We start from the raw sequence: 21,854 nt of genomic DNA on the forward strand, positions 1-21,854 counted from the left end.
ATTGTAGAGAAGAGATAACACCTATGAAAAGAGACTTATGCATAGTACTTGGTTCACAGATCAAAAATGTGGTATTAAATTTCAGGATATGAAACCAAAATTTCCTTCTTCTGGTCTCCTGCCTGATGAGTAGCCCTTTCTCCCTGTGCAGAAAGTTCATGCATTCAGATACAGATGTCAGAATTTTTTATTCAACAGATAGAGGTGTAGGAGTCTGTCAGGGCTTTCCCCTTAGTATTACTAAATCTGAAAAGAGTTTCAAATCTGGGTTTTCTGCTAAAGTTCAGTTTTAATTGCTGAAGGTTCAGGAAATCACATAGTTTGCCTGAAATCTCCCCTTTCTTCCATAAACCACTTCCTGTTTGGAAGAAGCTGTGTTCACAAATGTGAAAGTTATGAGAATACAGTATCTACTATTCTGCACTGCAGTATCAGAAAAAAAAAGTGTTCATTTGTTGTGGAGAACGAGGTCCAGTGAACAGTCTGCATCAGCTTGCATGTGCCAGATTAGTGGCAAAAAGGATTAAATGCTTTGTAGGTAATGTACCTTAAATTAATATTAATAATTTGGATTTACTAAGTAGCTCAGTTTTGGAATAAATCATCTGTATGTTAAATCCTGGATTTTCCTGAGTATATATTCCAAAATTAATCCTTCATAGTGTTTTCCTTTGATGCAGTATGTGGCTTTAACACATTTCCTAGTGTGGCATCATAGAGTGCTTTTGGCCTCAATGTTTGAGCAAGGGCATTTTGACTTGGTGTCATTTTTAATGGATATGAATCATGTATTTTTGGAACATCACTGTGAAGAGATCATTTGTCATACACCAAAAATATCTCTTGCTTTCTTACCACATCTGCAAAAAACCCCTCCAGAAATAGGGCAATTATATTATTATTATTTTCTCATTCTTTTCTCATTGTGTTCCTTATAGGCACTTAATCCTCCTCTCACTAAAATCAATGGCTCATGCATTGTCTTTTGTTTTGGCTTATAGATTTGAATTTATTCATAGTGATAAATGATAGTCAAAAGATTTTTTAAGTTAAGCTTTTTGAGTTTCATGTTGTCTTTTGCAAGTTTTTATTTTCTTATTTTCTTCTTTAAGCATGGAGTCATTGCTACAGGAGATGAAGAGTATTTTATTGAGCCTTTAAGGAATATAACGGAAGATTCTAGTAACTTTAATTTTGAGAATGGTCATCCTCATGTTATATACAAAAAATCTACTATGCACCAGCAACATCTCTATGATCACAGTCATTGTGGAGTCTCAGGTAAATGAGTGTCATTCCTTTAAAAAAAGTGTAAGATGTATTTTAAAAATCTTGTTTGGTTCAGATGTAAGACAGCAGACAATGTAGCAATAGGAATCTTCCTTTCAGGTGATGTAATGTGCGCTGTTGGAAAGTAGTTTTGCCTCTTTTTAAGATTGAGATTAAGAGTATAGTATATGAAACACTGGGACTAAGTCTTGTTTTATGTCTGTATTGTGTGCAGTGGTAGTAACCAGCACAGGCTTCCTCTAAATGTGCTAAAAATACTTTGTTCCCCAACTGGAAAGCATGATTGAGAGACTGAAGAGTATCACAGCTCAGTGTTTAGTAAGTGTTCCATCTCCTCTGAGGAAACTTGATGTGTCAGTATTATGGTTGGTAATACATTTGGAACTGGAGTCTACATCTTTTCTCCTTTAAGGATGTTGTACAGTGTTTTGATGCTGGCTTTGGTTTCAGTGGGTTAACATTATTCCACAGTAGTTGAATATGTGATTTAGAGGTGGGAAAGGTTATGTAGTTTTGACTGAGAAATATTTTCCTTGTAAAGCAGTTTAAAATTCCATATACATGTACAAATACTTCCATGATCCATTTTTCAAGTAGCCTTTGACATGATTTTCACTTCCTTAAACTGAAAATGAACTTCCTGAAGACAGCATGGAGTAAATCTGACAAATTACTTTAGAACTCTAAAACGATGTGGTTTGTACATAATAGAAAAGTATAGCCTCATAATTTGCTTATATCTCAGAAATAGCTTGTTCTTAAAAGTTCAGTCCTAGACAGTTATATTCCATGAGATTCGGTGTACAGGGTGGGATGACAAATACTAATCTTAAAATAAAATAATAATAGTACTCTTTATTGATGTAACAAGCTTATAGCTTTTAATGGCACCAGCTGACTAAACTTACACTATGGATTGTCTACGAAGGCCCATAGTTGGGAGGCAGTTTTTCCTAAGTGTTTCAGTTAAGTGTGGTTAGGGACTGTCAGATTTTATGTGTGTAACTTCTGTTTTGGTTTGGAAGCATTATATATATGCTTCTAATATTGCAAACAAGTCTCCTCACTATTATTGCTGGCTAACTGTTTGTAAAATAAGAGTACTAATGTATAGGCATTTTGTAGAGAAAGCTGTTACTTAAGCCTCTTCAAATAAGTGGAAGGATTATGAAATGTAAGATGATGCAGTTTCTCCCATTACTATATTCCTAGAAAAAAGAAGGATATTTGCCTCTGTCAGATGTTATCTTCTAGATTAATGCTTAAGAATTCATTCTTCTCCAAGTGAGGATGAAGCAGTAGCAGCTATTTTGGTCAGGTTGCATTCATTTTTTCTGATGGTATATGTTGAATGGATTGTAGGCTGGTCTGAGCCACGCTTCTTGTATGTATTTTTTGTGAAACATACAGCAGTCTTTAGCATCTGTTCTTCTGCATTTTTGATGCTGCCTTTGTCCTATGCTTTTCCTAATCTTTCCTATCTGTCACATTCTGAAGTTCTTAATTATTGAAGTAGTAAAGCACTGCTGTTTGAAGTCTGAGAATTCTGTCATGGTCATTCATCTCGATTTCTTCTTATCCTGTTGGTCTCTGTTCTGCTTCCACTTCATGAAAATTTCCGAAAAAATGTCTTCTCCCAAAATGGCAAGGTCTTACTTTTCCAGATGGTGTTGTCTTTTAATGTTCTCCTTATGGATACTAAAACCTTAGAAATTTAGTTTTCTGAGCACTGTTGCAGCTTTATCCCAAAATGATATAGCATACGAAGCATCCTCAGAATACCTAAAAGGTAAAATCAATATTTATTTTCAGTTTCACAGCTTTCAGACTCTAGGACTGGAGCCACATTTAAAGTAATCTTTGAGGTATTTGACTGGTTTTGGAAGTTTAGATCAGTCCAATTCTGCGTTTTCAAATGCAGTCATAACAAACTTATAGCTGCCTTTTGGCAGTGTATTATTAAGTTTGTCTGGAGACTGATGCAAGCTTTATCCTCAGAACGCTTTTGCCAGTATAGTATTCTGGGCTAAATCTGCTTGTGTAGCTGTGCCACTGTTCACAGTCTGGCAACTTTTCCCTTCTGTACTCTGGACCTGACTGTTTTGTGTACATGTTCTGTATCAGAGAAGTGTGCAAGATTGTGATGAGTTAGCAGAGACAAGGAGAGTGTTATTTATGACCTTTCTGAGAAAAATTGTAATAATTGGTAGAAAGCGAGATGGGGCATTTGGTCAAAGGCATCTTCATAGTAGATAGGAGAAATATGGTGGCTAGTGCAAGTGAACGATTGGAGAGGCAGGGAGATTAAGGATTGATTTTCATAACATAAATTAGACTTTAAGCAGTTAGACATAAGAGTGAGTATAAAATAAAAAAATGCTGATTTACTATTTCTGGTATGCATCATCACCGAGTTAATTATGTTTTATTAGATACATCTAAAAGCATTAAGGTCTTGGTAAGAGGTCGATTACTGTCAAATTTGAATTGCTTCAGTATGTTTTGAGGCCACTGGATTTATCTTGCTGAGTGCTCTGTTTGTATAGGATTGAGAAACAACAACAGTTGACACATGAAAGCTGCAGAGCGGCAGATTATTTAGGCATGACTCTACTATATGCTGCCTGTGTAAGTGGTTTTACTCATGCCAGGCTTTACAGTCAATGTATTCTAAAATGGAAAAAAAAAAAAAGCTTGTAATATATGAAATGATTACTTTTAAATAATAAGCCAAAAAGCAGAAATAGAATGCTTCACTTAATGTTCTCATAGTTGCATGCTATAAGCAGCTTTATGTTGTATTTTAAGGTTGTTTTCTGTTCATGTTCTCTCTCTTCATGTGGCATTTTCAGAGGACTGACATAGGAAAGCTTGGATACCATTGTTGAGAACTCCATGTGAACAAATGTTTGGATTTCTTTTCAGTAGCAATTTAAAACCTAATTTGCTGCTTTTGTAATCATTAGTTTGGGGTTGATTAGGGTGTATTTCAGGGGGTTAATTTTTTTTTTCTATTTCAATTTTTGCATTTTTTAAAAACTTCCTGGTAGTTGTGTTTTGTGTTAATGGAAGTTTAATTATTTTAGTTTTTTAAAATCTAGGAATATGGTGGAAAAATGACATAGTTTGACACACAAATAGTTTTGCTAAATATATTGCATACTTCTATTTCACATTTTAGCATTAAATATATACTCAGCATGATTTTGTGTAAAACAGCGTAAGCATTTGTAGATCCTGAGATCCAGGGTTGTTTGCATCTTTCCTATTACTTTGAGATCAGCTGAAGCCTAAGCTTCTCATCTGATAAGAAAAGGAGAAATGTTTGGGTTTTTGAAGGCCTCTGAGACCTTTGTTTGATAGACACTATCAAGATGAGTCAAAAATAATTTTTTCTTTTTTTCTTCGAAAGTTTTCTGCATGAGCTCATAAGTTTTCAAGTGTTTAGAACAGAGGTACATATTTCAGTGAAAAATTATGAAGTGGAAGCAGTATTGCATTTCTAAAGTACCTTTACCATTCTGAGAGCATCGGAAGGCCCCAAATTTAATCAGTTTTTAATTTGAAAATGAAGAGGAGGTCTTTTGTAAAAAAACTTTAGTACAGAAACTGTCAGAGAAAATTCCAGACATTCCTAAATCTTGGCTTCAGTCAGATGAAAATATTTGAACAATTAAAGCAACTTTGAATTTTCTGCAATGGAGGTGACAAACAGGAGAAGTCCTAGCATTCATTGTAGAATTCTCAACAGGCCTTAATACTAAATACAGTTTTTAAAATGGATTACATGCATTGCACATTGAGGACAATTTTGTTGCCAGCATTTTTTCACCTACCAGGTTTATTGTAATTTTTTTACTTTTCTAAAAAATGTACCTTTTAAAGCCAACACTGTGACCTCAAAAATCAGGGAACACTGCTGAAGAAATTAGGAAAGAATTCTGAAGCTTTGAATTGCTAGTTTTGATACATTCTTTGTGGTATAGTTGCTGCTTTTTGAAAATGGTGTATTTGGTTGAATTGCACAAAGCATTGCTTTTTTGTTGGAGGTACTAATCCTACCTCAAGTCATCCTTAGCTGAACTGGTTTCGGTAGAAGTAGTGATGCATCTCAGAAATTTTTTCACTTAAGCAGTCCTGTTAAGACAATTATAAATGTATATCTCATGTTCATCTACAGCTAGAAAGAATACCTTGAGTATTTTGAAATCCTGCTTAGTCAAAACCAGATTAATAATATGCTTTGATAAGCTTAAGGTTGAGATCTGTGTTAATCTTTGTGGAAAAGCGATATTTAATACATGCAGTTCTATTTAGTAATGAGGACAGGAACTCAAATTCAATATAAATTTGTAGTGATTGTTTTACTGATAATTAAACTGAGTTTTTAATAATCTCCCACATCCAGGATTTTTTAAAATGTATTTATGCAAAATAAGTACAAGAACAGGCATATATGAATTAAAATTACTGCTCAGAATAGCGATAGTAATTATCCCGTGACAGGCAATTTTAAACTTTCCAATGTAGTTAATTCACAAGGTGGGTAAAACATAATCTAATAGCTTTCTGAAGAGAAAATGAATTTGTGTGGCCTGAGAACTGTTAGGCATAGTAATTATGTTCCAAGTTCTCAGTCGTTGGAGAAGTAAAGAGGTAGGTCAGCAGAACTGCCACCTTGGACTTCCAGTGGGCAGACTTTGGCCTGTTTTGGAGACTCATCGACAAGAGTCTTTTGGAGGACAGTCCCAAGACCTGGCAGGGCCAAGGAGTCCAGGAAGGCTGGGCATTACTCAAGAGGGAACTCTTAAAGGTGCAGGAACATACTGTTCCTGTGTGCTGAAAGATGAATCGGTGGGCAGGGGACCTGGCCTGGATGAATAGAGATGTTTTGTTGCAGCTTCAGGAGAAAAGGAACGTTTATGGTCGTTGGAAGAAGGGACAGGCTATTCAGTAGGACTGTAAGGTTGTTGTGAGGCTATGTAGGCAGAAAATTAGAAGGGCCAAAGCACTACTGGAAATTAATCTGGTTTCAGCTGTTTAGGAGAACAGGAAATCCTTCTACAAATGTATTAGCAGCAAAAGGAGGACTGAGGAGAAGCTCTGCCCTTTGTTGCATGCAATGGGACTGTTGTAGTCATGGATGAGGAAAAGGCAGAGGTCCTCAATACTTTCTTTGCCTCAGTCTCAAGTAGTTAAGACCTATCATTTGCTGGATACCCAGCCCTCTGAGCTAGAAGGATGGGGAGCAGAATGAAGACCCAGTAGTGCAAGAGAAGATGTGACCTGCTGCACCACTTAGACTCACGCAAGACTATGGAGGTGGATGGCATACACCTCAGGGTACTAAGAGAACTGATGGGAATGCTCACAAAGCCACTTTGTGTCATTTCTCAGCAGTTCTGAGTAACTGGGGTTGTCCCAGCTGACTGGAGGTTGCAAATGTGATGTCTGTTTGCAAGAAGGGCTGGTAGGAAGACCTGGGGAACTACAGTCCTGTCAGTTTGACCTTGGTGTGAGGGAAGATCATGGAGAAGACCATCATTAAGTGCCATTATGCAGCATGTGCAGAACAACCAGGTGATCAGGGCTAGTCAGCATGGACTCATGAAGGGCTTGGTGAACTTGATCTTCTTCTGTGACCAGGTGATCTGCTTAGTGGATGAGGGAAAGGCTGTGGATGTTATGTGGAATGTAGTAAGCATTTGGTAGTGTCTTCTGTAGCGTCTGCCTGGAGACACCAACTGCACACGGCTTGGATGGGTGGATGCTTCACTGGGTTAAAAACTGGCTGGATGGCCAGGCTCAAGGAGTGTTGATGAATGGAGTTACACCCAGTTGGCAGCCAGTCATAAGTGGTGTTCTCCAGGGCTCATTACTGGGACCACTTGTGTTTAATATCTTGAGGAGATCGAGAGTACCCTCTAAGTTTGCAGATGATATTAAACTGAGTAGGAGTGTTGATCTGCTCAGAGGTAGGCAGGCTTTGCAGAGGGATCTGGACTCTGGATCAATAGTCTGATACCAACTGTGTGAGGTTTAACAAGGCCAAGTGGTGGGTCCTGTACTTGCATCACAACAACCCCATGCAATGCTACAGATTTGGGGAAGAGTGTCTGAATAGCTGTCTGGCAAAAATGGATGTGGGGGTGCTGGTTGACGGCCAACTGAATATGAGCCACCAGTGTGCTGTGCTTAGGTGGCCAAGAAGGCCAATGGCATATTGGCCTGTATCCTGTGACCAGCAAGGGTAGGGAAGCAATTGGCTGGACCTTGAATACTGTGGTCCATTTTGGGCCACTCACTACGAGGAGGATATTGCAGTGATGGAGTGTGTTCAGAGAAGGACAATAAAGCTGATGAAGGGCCTGGAGAACAAGTCTAATGAGCACCACCTGAAGGAACTGGGATTGTTTAGCCTGGAGGAGTCTGAGGGGAGACCTCATTGATCTCTACAACTATCTAAAAAGGAGGCTCTGGTGAGGTAGGTGTTGGCATCTTCTCCCTAGAATCAACTAAAGGACAAGAGGAAATCACCTCAAGGTGTGCCAAGGGAGCTTCAGATTGGATATTAGGAAAAAAAAAATTTAGTGAAAGAGTGGTTTGGTATTGGAACAGGCAGCCCAGGGAGGTGATGGAGTCACCTCTTGGAGGAATTGAAAAACACATAGTGACATGGCATTTGGCGCCATGGCTTAATGTCTGTGATGTTCGGTCTACAGTTGGCTGAGCCCAGAGAGTGGTGGTGAATGGTGCCACATCCAGCTGGTGGCCAGTCACCAGTGGCGTCCCCCAGGGATCAGTGCTGGGCCGCATCCTGTTCAGTATCTTCATTGATGATCTGGATGAGGGGATTGAGTCAGTCATCAGCAAATTTGCAGATGACACCAAGTTAGGAACAGATGTTAGTGAGTTAGAGGGTGGAAGGGCTCTGCAGAGGGACCTCGACCAACTGGACAGATGGGCAGAGTCCAACGGGATGTCATTCAACAAGTCCAAGTGCCGGGTGCTGCACTTTGGCCACGGCAACCCCATGCAGAGCTAGAGGCTGGGGTCAGAGTGGCTGGAGAGCTGCCAAACGGAGAGGGACCTGGGGATGCTGATTGACAGCCGCCTAAACATGAGCCAGCAGTGTGCCCAGGTGGCCAAGAAGGCCAATGGCATCCTGGCCTGCATTAGGAATAGTGTGGCCAGCAGGAGCAGGGAAGTCATTGTGCCCCTGTACTCCGCATTGGTTAGGCCGCACCTTGAGTCCTGTGTCCAGTTCTGGGCCCCTCAGTTTAAGAAGGACATTGAGACACTTGAATGTGTCCAGAGAAGGCCAATGAGGCTGGTGAGAGGCCTTGAGTACAAGCCCTATAAGGAGAGGCTGAGGGAGCTGGGATTGTTTAGCCTGGAGAAGAGGAAGCTCAGGGGTGACCTCATTGCCCTCTACAACTACCTGAAAGGTGGTTGTAGACATGAAGGGGTTGGTCTCTTCTCCCAGGCAACCAGCACCAGAACAAGGGGACACAGTCTCAAGCTGTGCCAGGGGAAGTTTAGGCTCAAGGTGAAGAGAAAGTTCTTCACTGAGCGAGTCATTATTCATTGGAATGGGCTGCCCGGGGAGGTGGTGGATTCACCATCCCTGGAGGTGTTCAAGAGGAGATTGGATGTGGCACTTGGTGCCATGGTCTAGTCATGAGGTCTGTGGTGTCAGGTTGGACTCGATGATCCTCGAGGTCTCTTCCAACCTTGGTGATACTGTGAAACTGTGATGATCTTTTCCAACTGAAACAGTTCTGTGATTCTATGATAAAAGTCCCTTTTAGTGCTTTGTCAGCATTTTTAATTCCTTAGTATATTTTGATACCTTTTAATTTAGTTTTGAATTTTTGATTTCCGGTATGTTCTTTCCATATGTTATAGCTGTCTTGTTCTTGTTAAAATTCTGATCTGTACTTGTGTTTAACTAATCTTTACTATTAACATAAGTGTGCCAAATCGGAGAAAAGAGAAGATTGATGATTTATTATCTGAAGTCAAGCTGAGTTGAAAATATTAAAACTTAGAATTGGTTTTCCATTATCTCAGGTATTGTAAAATAATAATAATAAAAAAAAAATAATAAAAAAAGGATATGTAATAAGTCTTTTTTTTTCTTTGCTTCAAGAAAGAGTTCTATTTAGAAGCTCGAAGATGGTAATTTCAAAATAGAACAGTTGCATTTGAATGAGTGTTACTAGTGACCCCTCTGATGTGTTTAATTATTTTGATTCGTAGAAGACCTCACAAGAAACCCTTGGTGGATGAGTGATGCATCTGCTTTTCCAACTTCACTTCCAGTCAATGAGACATTAAGTAGTCACAGTCGACAGAAGAGATCAGTAAGCCTTGAACGGTTTGTGGAAACACTGGTAGTAGCAGACAAAATGATGGTGGGATACCATGGTCGCAAAGACATTGAACACTACATTTTGAGTGTAATGAATATTGTAAGTTTCATCCCTCTCTGTGTTCATAACAATATATATGTACTGAAATGATAAAGCAACTGTAAAATATTTATTTATGAATGAATAGTACTTGAAAATACATAACATCTTGCAGGAATTAATAGTTGAAATACAGCAAATGTTAGTATTGTGGGAAAAATGTAGTATGCTTTTTTGACAAGTATGCTGTATTCACTTCTAAATTGTTACTAATTTAAAATTCCTGTGATTATATTTAGATTGTACAGTTCTGGTGTGTTTAATTTGTCAGTCTAAATGCTTCTTGTGCTAGATGAATTACGAAACAAAGTATAAAGAGATTAGATAACTGTGGCACAAGAAACTTGTTAAACTGAATGGTTGTTTTTCAGTCTGAAAAGAACTCTTACTCAGGTGATAATGATAATTATGAAATTACATTGAGTGAGAAAACAGGTTAATTTTTAAACATTTAGAAAGCAAATAGTGTTTCTTGTCTGACTTTGTGCCTTTTCTTATTTTCTGGAGGTCAGGTTGCCAAACTTTATCGTGATTCCAGTCTAGGAAACGTTGTGAATATTATAGTGACACGTTTAATTGTCCTCACTGAAGATCAGGTAAGACATGTTGTGCTAAAGCTTTATATCCCTGAAATACAAGTCATGTTGCTGTTTAATTTAGATTTCATTTAATTATTGCTTGAAATGGCTGCATCTCAGTATGAGTACTTGTAATTTTTTGAGTACTTTAATCAAGATGAAACAGTTCAAAGGAATATTCCTCATGTATCATCTCAAAGATACCTGTTCTTAATTCAGGTGAATATTAATACACCTTTGGGGATGTCAGGAGATGTCAGTTTTCTTTCTAGATCTTTATTTTGATATTCTGATTTTTTTTTCCCATAATCATTACTAAAGTTGGAGCAGAAAGAATGTTCAGTAATGCACTTCTGAACTTGGGGTCAGATGTCACGGAGATAAAATTTGGCAAGAAGAATTTATTCCTAGAAACCACTGCTTATAATTATAGTCCCCTTTTAGCTTTCAAAAGGCTTAACAACTGACCTTAGTAATTTGTTTGGAACATTTCTGGTATGCATGTTGTATTGCAGCCAAACTTGGAGATAAACCACCATGCAGACAAGTCCCTCGATAGCTTCTGTAAGTGGCAGAAATCCATTCTCTCCCACCAAAGTGATGGAAACACCATTCCAGAAAATGGGATTGCCCACCATGATAATGCGGTTCTTATTACTAGGTATGATCATTATAAGTATTGTGTTTATTTTGTTTTATTTCTGTAGCTTTTGTGTTCTTACCTTGCATATATGTAGGCTAGTTGTAGAGTAATGTAATCAGTAGGTAATTTTAAGAGGACTAAAACTAGTAGATGGCTTGTCTTAAATACATCAGACCATTCGACTGTACATCAAGAATTTGGAAAAGTAAGATCTGCAGATGACTCGCTCCTGGTGTTATTGTCAATTTGCGATTGCCAATGCAGAGTATTCCAGTATAACAGATGGGTCCTATTGAATATTTTATACTTCTGCACTTGAAAAGAATGTATTAAGATTATGGAGAAAAAAAAAAAAAACAACAAACAGTTTGGAAAACATTTTGCTAACCATATATATGGTGGTCTTAATAAGATTTTCAAGCTAGAACCTCAACTACTGTAATAGTATTTCTACTGAAAACCAGGTTCTTGCGGTTTCAGGGAACATGAAAATCTACTTTATAGCTGTTTTGGTTTATTATGCTTAATTAAGATGAGAACTGACAGTTTTAATAGGCAGCTTAAAAGCCTGTATGTGAACCCATTTGTTTCCTTCTGTTCCACAATCACTGTGATAAATTTAACAAAGCTTGCACTGTAATCTTGAAATCCTGGTAAATTTTCTCCTGTTGGTCCTCATCAGTTAGAGGCAGAAAAGTGTACTTTATTAGGAGGCCAGTTTCCCCATTGTTTTAAGAACACTATTCTTTTCTGTTTTGTTTAAATAGAAGCAGGTACAGCAGCACTAAATCGGAATGATGTTCTTATTAGAGCTTCTGCTTCCCAGGACAGATTCTTTACTGCCTATGTAACTTGTTTGTGGAATAATTGTGCTCACTGCAGAAAATTTTTGAGTATTTTTGGGAATTTTGTGTAAAAGGTGTTTTCTTGCGGGTGGAGGATTTCACTTGGTTTTGTTCCATATAAACAACAAATTTTGTTTTGAGAGGAAAGGAAAGGTAATAATCACGTCTGTGCATGTTTGCATTCATACTGTAAATGTAATTGTTACATGTGTTCATTAATACTATATGGTAACAATTGGAATGACTAAATCCCAGAGTGATTTAGACAGCTGTTACATTCCAAGAAGTTTAAAAATAATATTAAAATATCTAATAAAAATAAAATACAGTTACATTCTAATATACTGAGTTTTCACAAAGGCTTTGTTTATGCTGAGTTTTTTGCATTCAGTTCCCTAGTGATTCCCTCACTGGGGCTACTCACCTGTGAAATTAAATACATCTTTACAGCTGCTCTACCTATCAAGCTTTTACTGGTATCGTTTAGTCAGTGAGTAAAAAGTGTAATCTGTAGGTGGTGTTTGCATCAGTTGAACCCCCAGTATATATGCATAAACTGCACAGCTGAGTAACTTGTTGGCTTTTTACTGTTACTCTGGCACTGCAAAGCCCAGTTATTAATTTTCTTTCACTTTTGTGCTTTAGTAACTTTTATTACTGTATATTCTGTACTGTCTTCCCTCTACTGATAGGGTGTTCCCAGCATAGCTCTGAACAGTTTTGTGTTCCAGATGAAGGCTGAAGTGACTGCTAACTTGCAGGTCTTAAAAGAAGCAAGTTTCTAGAACACGTGATTACCTATTGAAAATTACTTTTATTTTAATTTATTTTTCAGCAGGAAGCAGTACATGCTAAGCACTTATTTTATTCTTCATTGCAGGCATTTAGTAATTATATAAGTATGTTGCAGAGTCTCTTTAGGACTTGTGTGTGTTGTCTTTTAAAGTAAACATAAATTATAGAAATAACTTGTGAGTTTACTTCTAAGAAGTTTATACTTCCAAGCCTATCCCTATGTTTTAAGGCAACAGATTGCCTCAGTGTAGTGTCTGTGGGCTTGTAATACCTGTGTTTGTAAAGTATCACTGAACTTTTAAGTTAAATTACGTGTGCATTCGTGGTAGAATGCTTGTATTTGTTTTTGCTATACTAATTGTAGTTCCTAAAAATAATCCCAAGGGCTACACTAATAATTTTGAATGGATCAGATTTTTACTGAAACTGGCAGCCATCCTGGCTCTTACTAATGAAATGTATCAGCATATGTGAAGAAAGGATATTTCTTTTTTAAGGTCATAATGAATAAAGATAAATTTATATTGACATAAACATGTAAATCCACGTGGTGGGTTGAGGTTTCCCACAGGTGAAATGCCTGTGGGAGAAAATTAGAGGGAAGACCAGCAAGGCTGACATCCTGGTTGGAGTCTGTTATAGACCACCCAACCAGGATGAAGAAGTTGATGAATTATTCTATAGGCAGCTACAGGCTGTCTCAAGATCACCAGACCTTGTTCTTACGGGCGATTTGAACCTGCCTGATATGTGCTGGGAACTTAACACAGCAGAAGAGAGACAGTTTAGAAGCTCTTTAGAGTGTATGGAGGACAGCTTCTTATCCCAGCTGCTGTCTGAGCCCACCAGGGGCATTGCTTGACCTTCTTTTTACAAACAGAGAAGGACTGGTGGGAGATGTGGTGGTCAGAGGTTGTCTGGGGTCCAGTGACCATGAAATAATTGAGTTTTCAATATGCAGACAAGCTAAGAGGGGCAGCAACAAAACCTCCACTCTGGACTTCTGGAGAGCAGACTTCAGGTTACTTAGGGAACTAACTCAGAAGGTACCTTGGGAGATAGCCCTTAAAAAAAAAGGTGTCCAGGAGGGCTGGACCTACTTCAAGAGGGTAATCTTGAAGGTGCAGGAACAGGCTGTGCCAATGTGCCGGAAGATGAGCTGCCGGGGCAGACGGTCAGCCTGGATGGGTAATGAACTTCTGAACGAATGAAGGGAAAAAAGGGTGTATCATCTTTGGAAGGAAGGAGAGGTTACCCATGAAGTGTTTAAGGATGTTGCTAGGTCATATAGGAAAAAAATCAGAGAGGCAAAAGCCTATTTAGAGCTTAGACTGGCCACTGCTGTGAAGGACAACAAAAAATCCTTCTACAAATCTATTAATGGCAAGAGGAAGGGCAAGGACAACCTCCACTCCTTAGTGGACATAGAAGGGAATATTATAACTAAAGATGAGGAAAAGGCAGAGGTACTTAACACCTTCTTAGCCTCAATTTTTAATAGCAGGATAGGTTGTCTTCCAGACAACTGGCCTTCTGAGCTGGCAGATGGAGTCAGGGAGCAGTGTAGTTCCCCTGTGATCCAGGAGGAAGTAGTTAGAAACCTGCTCACCCTCTTGAATCCCCACAAGTCTATGGGACTGGATGGGATCCATCCTAGGGTGCTGAGAGAGCTGGCAGATGAGCTGCCCATCATTTTTCAACAGTCCTGGCTCACTGGAGAGGTCCCACAAGACTGGAAGCTGGCCAGCGTGACGCCCATCCACAAGAAGGGCCAGTTGGATGAGCCAGGTAATTCCAGACCTGTCAGCCTGACCTCAGTGCCAGGCAAGACTGTGGAACAGGTCATCTTGAGTGCAATCACACAGCACTTAGAGGATGGCCAAGGGATCAGGCCCAGCCAGCATGGATTTAGGAAGGGCAGGTCCTGCCTGACCAACCTGATCTCCTTCTATGATCAGGTGAGCCACCTTGTGAAAGTGGGGGAGGCTGTGGATGTAGTCTACCTGGACCTCAGCAAGGCCTTTGATGCCGTCCCCCACAGCAAACTCCTGGCCAAACTCAGCCCATGGCTTGGACAGTAGCACTCTTTGCTGGGTTAGGAACTGGCTGGAGAGCTGAGCGCAGAGAATGGTGGCAACTGGTATCACATCCAGCTGGCAGCCAGTCACTAGTGGTGTGCCCCATGGATCAATGTTGGGCCCCATCCTGTTCAATATCTTTATTGATGACCTGGACAAGGGGATTGCAGATGGCATGAAGCTGGGGGGCAGGAGTTGATGTGTTAGAGGGTAGGAGAACTCTGCAGAGGGACCTTGACAGGCTGGACAGATGGGCAGAGTCCAACGCATCTAAGTGCTGGGTTTGACACAATGGCCACAACCCCATGCAGTGCTACAGGCTGGGGTCAGAGTGGATGGAGAGCTACCAAACAGAAAGGGACCTGGGGTTACTGGTTGATAGTAGGCTGAACATGATCCAGCAGTGTGCCCAGGTGGCCAAGAAGGCCAATGGCATCCTGGCCTGCATTAGGAATAGTGTGGCCAGCAGGAGCAGGGAAGTCATTATGCCCCTGTACTGTGCACTGGTTAGGCCACACCTTGAGTCCTGTGTCCAGTTCTGGGCCCCTCAGTTTAGGAAAGATGTTGAGTTGCCGGAATGTATCCAGAGGAGGGCAGCAAAGATGGCGAGGGTTTTGGTGCACGAGCCCTATGAGGAGAGGCTGAGTGAGCTGGGGTTGTTTAGCCTGGAGAAGAGGAAGCTGAAAGGAGACCTTCTTGCTGTCTACAATTACCTGAAGGGAGGTTGTAGCCAGGTGGGGATTGGTCTCTCCTCCCAGGCAACCAGCACCAGAACAAGAGGACACAGTCTCAGGCTGCGCCAGGGGAGGTTTAGGCTGGATATTAGGAAGAAGTTCTTCGTGGAAAGAGTGATTGCCCATTGAAATGGGCTGCCTGGGGAGGTGGTGGAGTCAGCATCACTGGAGGTATTTAGGAAGAGTGTTGATGGGGCACTTTGTGCCATGGTTTAATTGATAAGATAGTATTGGATGGTAGGTTGGACTCGATCTCACATTAACTAAGGACGACTAACTCAGTTGGAAGCAAATGGAAGCTGTATTTACAAGCAAAAACTACACTCTACAATGGAATGCAATGAGTATGTAAAAAATGCATAGAATTTACAATATTATACAGATATTTACAATTTGAAATTAGCATGGAAACCACCCTGTACTCCCTCTGGGTTCCCCAGAGAAGCAGGGAAGCTGCTCCACTGCCCCCCACCAAGCCTCCCTTCCCCTTTCTTTCCTCCCCCCCGCCTCCCTGGTGTAACAGAAGAGAAGGGGAGTTCTGAGGAAGGAATGTTAGTTCAAAGAAGAAATGTTAGTGTTCTTATCTCTTCTCAAGGCCAGCCAGAAGTGGTTATTATCTCCCCAGCAGAACAGCCAGACCAGAAAAGAAAAGGAATGAGAATGGAAGTGAAGTGTGAAAGATTGTTGGGGTACATCTGCATCCATCCCATACTTTTTACCCAATGAATTTGTTTAGAATAATCTTTTGTTTTCCTTTTACACTCAATAGTGAATTATTCATATTTTTCTACTTTTCTGCTTGCAATTTGCAACGTAACTTTTAAAGGCATAGCCTAAAACTGCTGCAATCCATTAACTTGAAGTCTAATTACTGACATGGTAACACACTTGTGTGCATTCTAGTTTGTTTCTCTAACCTGATGAGACAGAGTTAATACTGGTGAATCACACCTGGAATGCTGCATCCAGTTTTGGGCTCCCCAGTTCAGGAGGGACAGGGATCTACTTAAGAGAGTCCAGTGGAGGGTGACCAGGATGATTCAGGGACTGGAGCATGTGCTCCATGAGGAGAGGATGAGAGACCTGGGGCTGTTCAGTCTGGAGAAAAGAAGACTGAGGGCAGATTTGATAAATGTTTATAAATATATGAGGGCTGGTGTCAAGAGAGAGGGGACAGGCTCTTCTCAGTTGCACCCTGGGACAGGACAAAGGGTAATGGATATAAACTATAGCAGAGGAGGTTCTACCTCAACATGAGGAGGAACTTCTTCACTGTTAGGGTTACAGAGCACTGGAACAGGCTGCCCAGGGAGGTTGTGGAGTGTCCTTCTGTGGAGACTTTCAAGACCCATCTGTATGCATTCCTGTGCAACCTGTCCTGCTCTGGCAGGGGGTTGTACTCGATCTCCAGAGGTCTCTTCTAACCTCTAACATCCTGTGATCCTGTGAAAGGGTATGCCTTCAGTGCTATAATTTCCTAACATATTGGAGAGATCTGTATTAACAACTTCTCTCTGAAGGAATTTGAATCTATACAACTGAATACTAAGTTATTTTTGTATCCATTGTAATAGTGTTTTGAATACAGTTTCTTGAATCTGTCCCACTGATGCTGCTCTGCTTTGTATGGGGTAATTAGATTTTCATTGAATTTGACATGACAGCCATTTTTGGTCATTGTGTGTATTATTATTTTATGTGAAGTAGGAAAGTTTCACTTCAACATTATTAATAGTTTTGTGTTGATCAAAACCAGGTTTTCCGGTGAGTAATTGATATATTTGAAAATATTACCCAGTCCCAGATGAGTATTCAAGTTTGCAGTTACAACAATCTTTAATCTGAATTATGGGACAAAGTTGTAAAGAAAAGGAGACACTGTCTTCATCTCTGCAAATTAAAGACTGTACCTCAGCTTTTCTTAGCAGTGCATAGCTTTTCTACCTTAATACTCTCAAAGATTACATTCTCTGATCTGGGGAAAAAACCTGCAGTATTAAGGTGCATCATAATCCCTCAAGGATGTCTGCTGGACCAATACAGAGAGACTTTTGTACCATAAACTAGCTTTGTGCTAAAACCCAGGTTGCTTTACAGGCATGGGGGTATGTCAAGCTAATGTGCTGAGTTCCATGGTTTTGTTACCATGCCTGCTAAGCCACTAGTCTTTGAATGAGAGACTGCCTGTGTTCAGTGTGCCTGGTGTATGTGCTTCTTTGTTGTGGTCCTGCAGGCACCTTGCAGTGGGTAGCAGATTGGAGAAAATTTTTTCACAGGTAATGAATAATAAGCCATATAAGAGGCTGTTCCAAGTAAGAGTGATTCCCAATCCAGAGAGCAAAACTGTGGTGATGAAAATACTACTTGTGCAAACATGATAATTAAAATAATGTCCATTCCCAACTTGCTAAAAGTGAATGTTGAAACCAGGTTAGTTTCTTTAATGATACCAGACTGAATGATAAATAGCAGGAACATGTCCTGATACTGTTGTCAGCAGAAGCATCTTCCTTCATTTTCACTGGGGAACTTGTGAACATCCCTGAAACTGTTAAGAATTACATACCTTCTTAGAATGGAAACCCAAGGATGGGTAATAGGCCTTTACAGAAGGCTTATTAGAGAGTCTTTGTGATTTTGTGTAACAAGAACTGCAGTCATTCAGGACATTGGTAGTACTCCTTTGTGTATTAAAATGTTTTTGCATTCTTTTATTAATTTCATAGAATCATAGACTCAGTCAGGATTGGAAGGGACCACAAGGATCATCTAGTTCCAACCCCCCTACCATGGGCAGGGACACCCCACACTAGATCAGGCTGGCCAGAGCCTCATCCAGCCTGGTCTTAAACACCTTCAGGGATGGGGCCTCAACCACCTCCCTGGACAACCCATTCCAGGGCTTCACCGTTCACAGTGAACAACTTCTTCCTCACATCCAGACTGAATCTTCCCACCTCCAGCTTCATTCCATTCCCCCTAGTCCTATCACTACCTGATATCCTAACAAGTCCCTCCCCAGCCTTCTGGTAGGCCGCCTTCAGATACTGGAAGGCCACAAGAAGGTCACCTCAGAGCCTTCTCTTCTCCAGACTGAACAGCCCCAACTCTTTCAGTCTGTCCTCACAGGAGAGCTGCTCCAGCCCTCTGATCATCCTCGTGGCCCTTCTCTGGACACGTTCCAGCATGTCCATATCCCTCTTGTAATAGGGGCTCCAGAACTGGTGGCAGTACTCCAGGTGGGGTCTGACCAGAGCTGAGTAGAGGGGGAGAATCACCTCCCTTGACCTGCTGGCCACACTGCACTTGGTCTTTGGCTTGTGCCCACCTCTCCAGCTTGTGAAGGTCCCTCTGGATGGCATCCCTTCCCTCCAGCGTGTCTGCTGCACCACACAGCTTGGTGTCATCAGCAAACTTACTGAGGGTGCACTCAATGCCACTGTCCATGTCCCTGACAAAGATGTTACAGTATCGCCAAAGTTGGAAGAGACCTCGAGGATCATCGAGTCCAACCTGACACCACAAACCCCATGACTAGACCATGGCACCAAGTGCCACGTCCAATCTCCTCTTGAACACCTCCAGGGATGGTGAATCCACCACCTCCCCAGGCAGCCCATTCCAATGAATAATGACTCTCTCGGTGAAGAACTTTCTCTTCACCTCAAGCCTAAACTTCCCCTGGCACAGCTTGAGACTGTGTCCCTCTGCATGGGGTTGCCGTGGCCAAAGTGCAGCACCTGGCACTTGGACTTGTTGAATGCTATGCCATTGGACTCTGCCCATCTGTCCAGTCGGTCAAGGCCCCTCTGCAGAGCCTTTCTACCCTCTAACTGACCAACATCTGTTCCTAACTTGGTGTCATCTGCAAATTTGCTGATGACTGACTCAATCCCCTCATCCAGATCATCAATGAAGATACTGAACAGGATGGGGCCCAGCACTGGTCCCTGGGGGACGCCACTGGTGACTGGCCGCCAGCCGGATGTGGCACCATTCACCACCACTCTCTGGGATCAGCCCTCCAGCAAGTTCCTAACCCAGCACAGAGTGCTGCGGTCCATACCATGAGCTGACAGCTCATGGTCATAGTCAGCAGTTTGCTGTGGGGGATGGTATCAAAGGCCTTGCTGAAGTCCAGGTAGACCACATCCACAGGCCTCCCCACATCCACCAGATGGGTCATAGAAGGAGATCAGGTTGGAGAGGCAGGACCTGCCCCTCCTAAATCCATGTTGGCTGGACCTGAGCCCTTGGCCGTCCTTCAGGTGCGCAGTTATTGCTGCCAGGATAATCTGCTCCATCACTTTCCCAGGCACTGAGGTCAGGCTGATTGGCCTGGAGTTTCTAGGTTCCTCCATCCGACCCTTCTTGTGGATGGGGACTACAGTGGCCAGTTTCCAGTCATCTGGGACCTCACCGGTGAGCCAGGACTGGAGGAAAATGATGGAGAGTGGCTTGGGTCTTGTTGAACAAGACTGGTCCCAGGACTGATGCCTGAGAGACTCTGCTTGTCACTGGCCTCCACTGGGACCCATTGACAGCCACTCTTTGGGTGTGGCCATCAAGCCAGTTCTTTATCCCTCTAGTGGTCCACCCATCAAACCCATGTTTCACCAGTTTGGAGACCCAGGATGTGGTGCAGGACAGTGTTGAAGGCTTTGCTTAGGTCCAAGTAAACGACATCAGTTGCTTGCTCCTCATCTATTAATGTTGTGACCTGTAATTTGCAGAACTTCTGTTTGTATTTGCTGAGTCTTAAGTGGTTAACTTACTTTAAGATAAGATTGTGACTGAGTTAATGTTGTAAAACAATGACACTGGGTTTTTTTGTATAGTGCTCACTCTTTAAAATTTCATCTGTATTTTTGTTTTAATGAGAGACTGTATTAATGTCTCAGAGTTTTAAATATTTTATCTTGTAATTTCCCAAATAGTGTTCTTGGTACAGATAAAACATTAAGCAGATAGATTTTAATTACAAAGTTATTAGTGTAATGCCATTAAAACAATGTCTTTGTTCCATGAAGTGACTTTCACTTTAGATAAACATAGTCTTAAAATTATTTCATATTACTAATTAATGAAACGAGGAGAAAAGTGCCAATGATTCTTTTATCTAAAGTCCTTTGGTAGACAAAAAGTAGTCTTTGCATTTGGTTCCTGTATTCCTACATCACAGATATGATAGTATAATTTTTTAGTATGTCAGGTTTTCAGATTTATCATTTTAAGAGTTTTGAGAGTATCTGCATATTCTTGCTTGTACATGCTACCCCTGGTGTAGAAGTAGCTATTTGCCTTTTTGAAGTTAGTTCTTGTTTATTTGTTGATTTTTTTTTTTTTTACCTTCATTGATTGCCATTTCCTTCCCCCCCCCCCCCCCCCCCCAAAACGTAAAGAAATAAAGGCTCCATAGTTTACTTTAAAAACACAGAACTTCAGAGGTCAGAATGTACACTATGATGTTGAGACTTATTTTTTAAGAATACTTAGTCACTTTTCTTCCATTTCAATTACTTCCTTCCCTTGATCTTATTAGGAATCCTAGATAAGATACAAGTAAGAATTTTTTTCTACCAAGAGTGGTGAGACCCTGGCCTGGGTTGCCCAGAAAGGTCCCATCCCTTGCACAATTCCAGGTCAGGTTGTCTGGGATGCTAGGTTACCTGCTCTAGTTGCAGACGTCCCTGCTGACTGCAGGGGCAGGGTGAGTGGGTTGGACTAGATGAACATTGAAGGTCCCTTTCAGCCCAAACTACTCTGTGAGTCTATGATGGAACACCTCAGCAAGTATCTTGTTGAACTTGCAAGCATATACATCATGAACAAAACTATTCCTTGGCTTGTGTGCCTGCACACATCAGCAGAGGCCAGAGGGCTGCATTCTAGGTTACCCTTTGCAGCAGAGGTGGAGAAAGAGACACTAAAGTTTTTAAAAATTCATTTTTGTCCCCCTTCTTTTATACCCAGAGAATTCTATAGTGTTACTTTTCTATGTAGCTCAAGATGGTTAGTTTGATTTGCCTGGGTGCTAAATAGCTGCTTTCCCAAATTGCAGTTGTGACTGAGTTCCCAAACTTTGAGTCTTCCTGTTGGCAGGGAAGATCCACAGCTGTTAATTTACCTCCTGGTGTGTCACTACATCAAGTAAAAGCTGTACCAAACAGCCTGTAGAGAGAGGGTAGTTTCAGGAGGAAGTTGACAAGCCTCTGTGTGTGTGCATGCATCTTTAAAGGAACTCAGAGATACACATCTTTAACAGAGAAACATTTGAAACCTTACACACTTAAAGAGATTGTGTGACATTGGCAAAACATGTGTTAGTGAGGAAGGACCAGCCAGGACTCTGCATGTTCCTTGCCTCCTGCAGGTCCAAGATTGTTATGCTGCTTTCCTGAGGCACTTTTCCACTTA

At 41.1% G+C, this 21,854-nt stretch overlaps 1 protein-coding gene across 1 annotated transcript in view; it reads left to right on the plus strand.

Annotated features, from left to right (window-relative positions):
- ADAMTS6 (ADAM metallopeptidase with thrombospondin type 1 motif 6) overlaps window positions 1-21,854 on the plus strand; it is a 182,615-nt gene that overhangs the window by 12,114 nt on the left and 148,647 nt on the right. Inside the window, exons 3-6 of the mRNA XM_054178600.1 lie at window positions 1,113-1,281; window positions 9,553-9,764; window positions 10,277-10,360; window positions 10,858-11,003. Of these exons, the coding sequence (XP_054034575.1) occupies window positions 1,113-1,281; window positions 9,553-9,764; window positions 10,277-10,360; window positions 10,858-11,003 (611 nt within the window). The remainder of the gene's footprint in view (window positions 1-1,112; window positions 1,282-9,552; window positions 9,765-10,276; window positions 10,361-10,857; window positions 11,004-21,854) is intronic.

Source organism: Dryobates pubescens, chromosome Z (assembly GCF_014839835.1).
Source record: "Dryobates pubescens isolate bDryPub1 chromosome Z, bDryPub1.pri, whole genome shotgun sequence".
NCBI classification, from domain to species: domain Eukaryota; kingdom Metazoa; phylum Chordata; class Aves; order Piciformes; family Picidae; genus Dryobates; species Dryobates pubescens.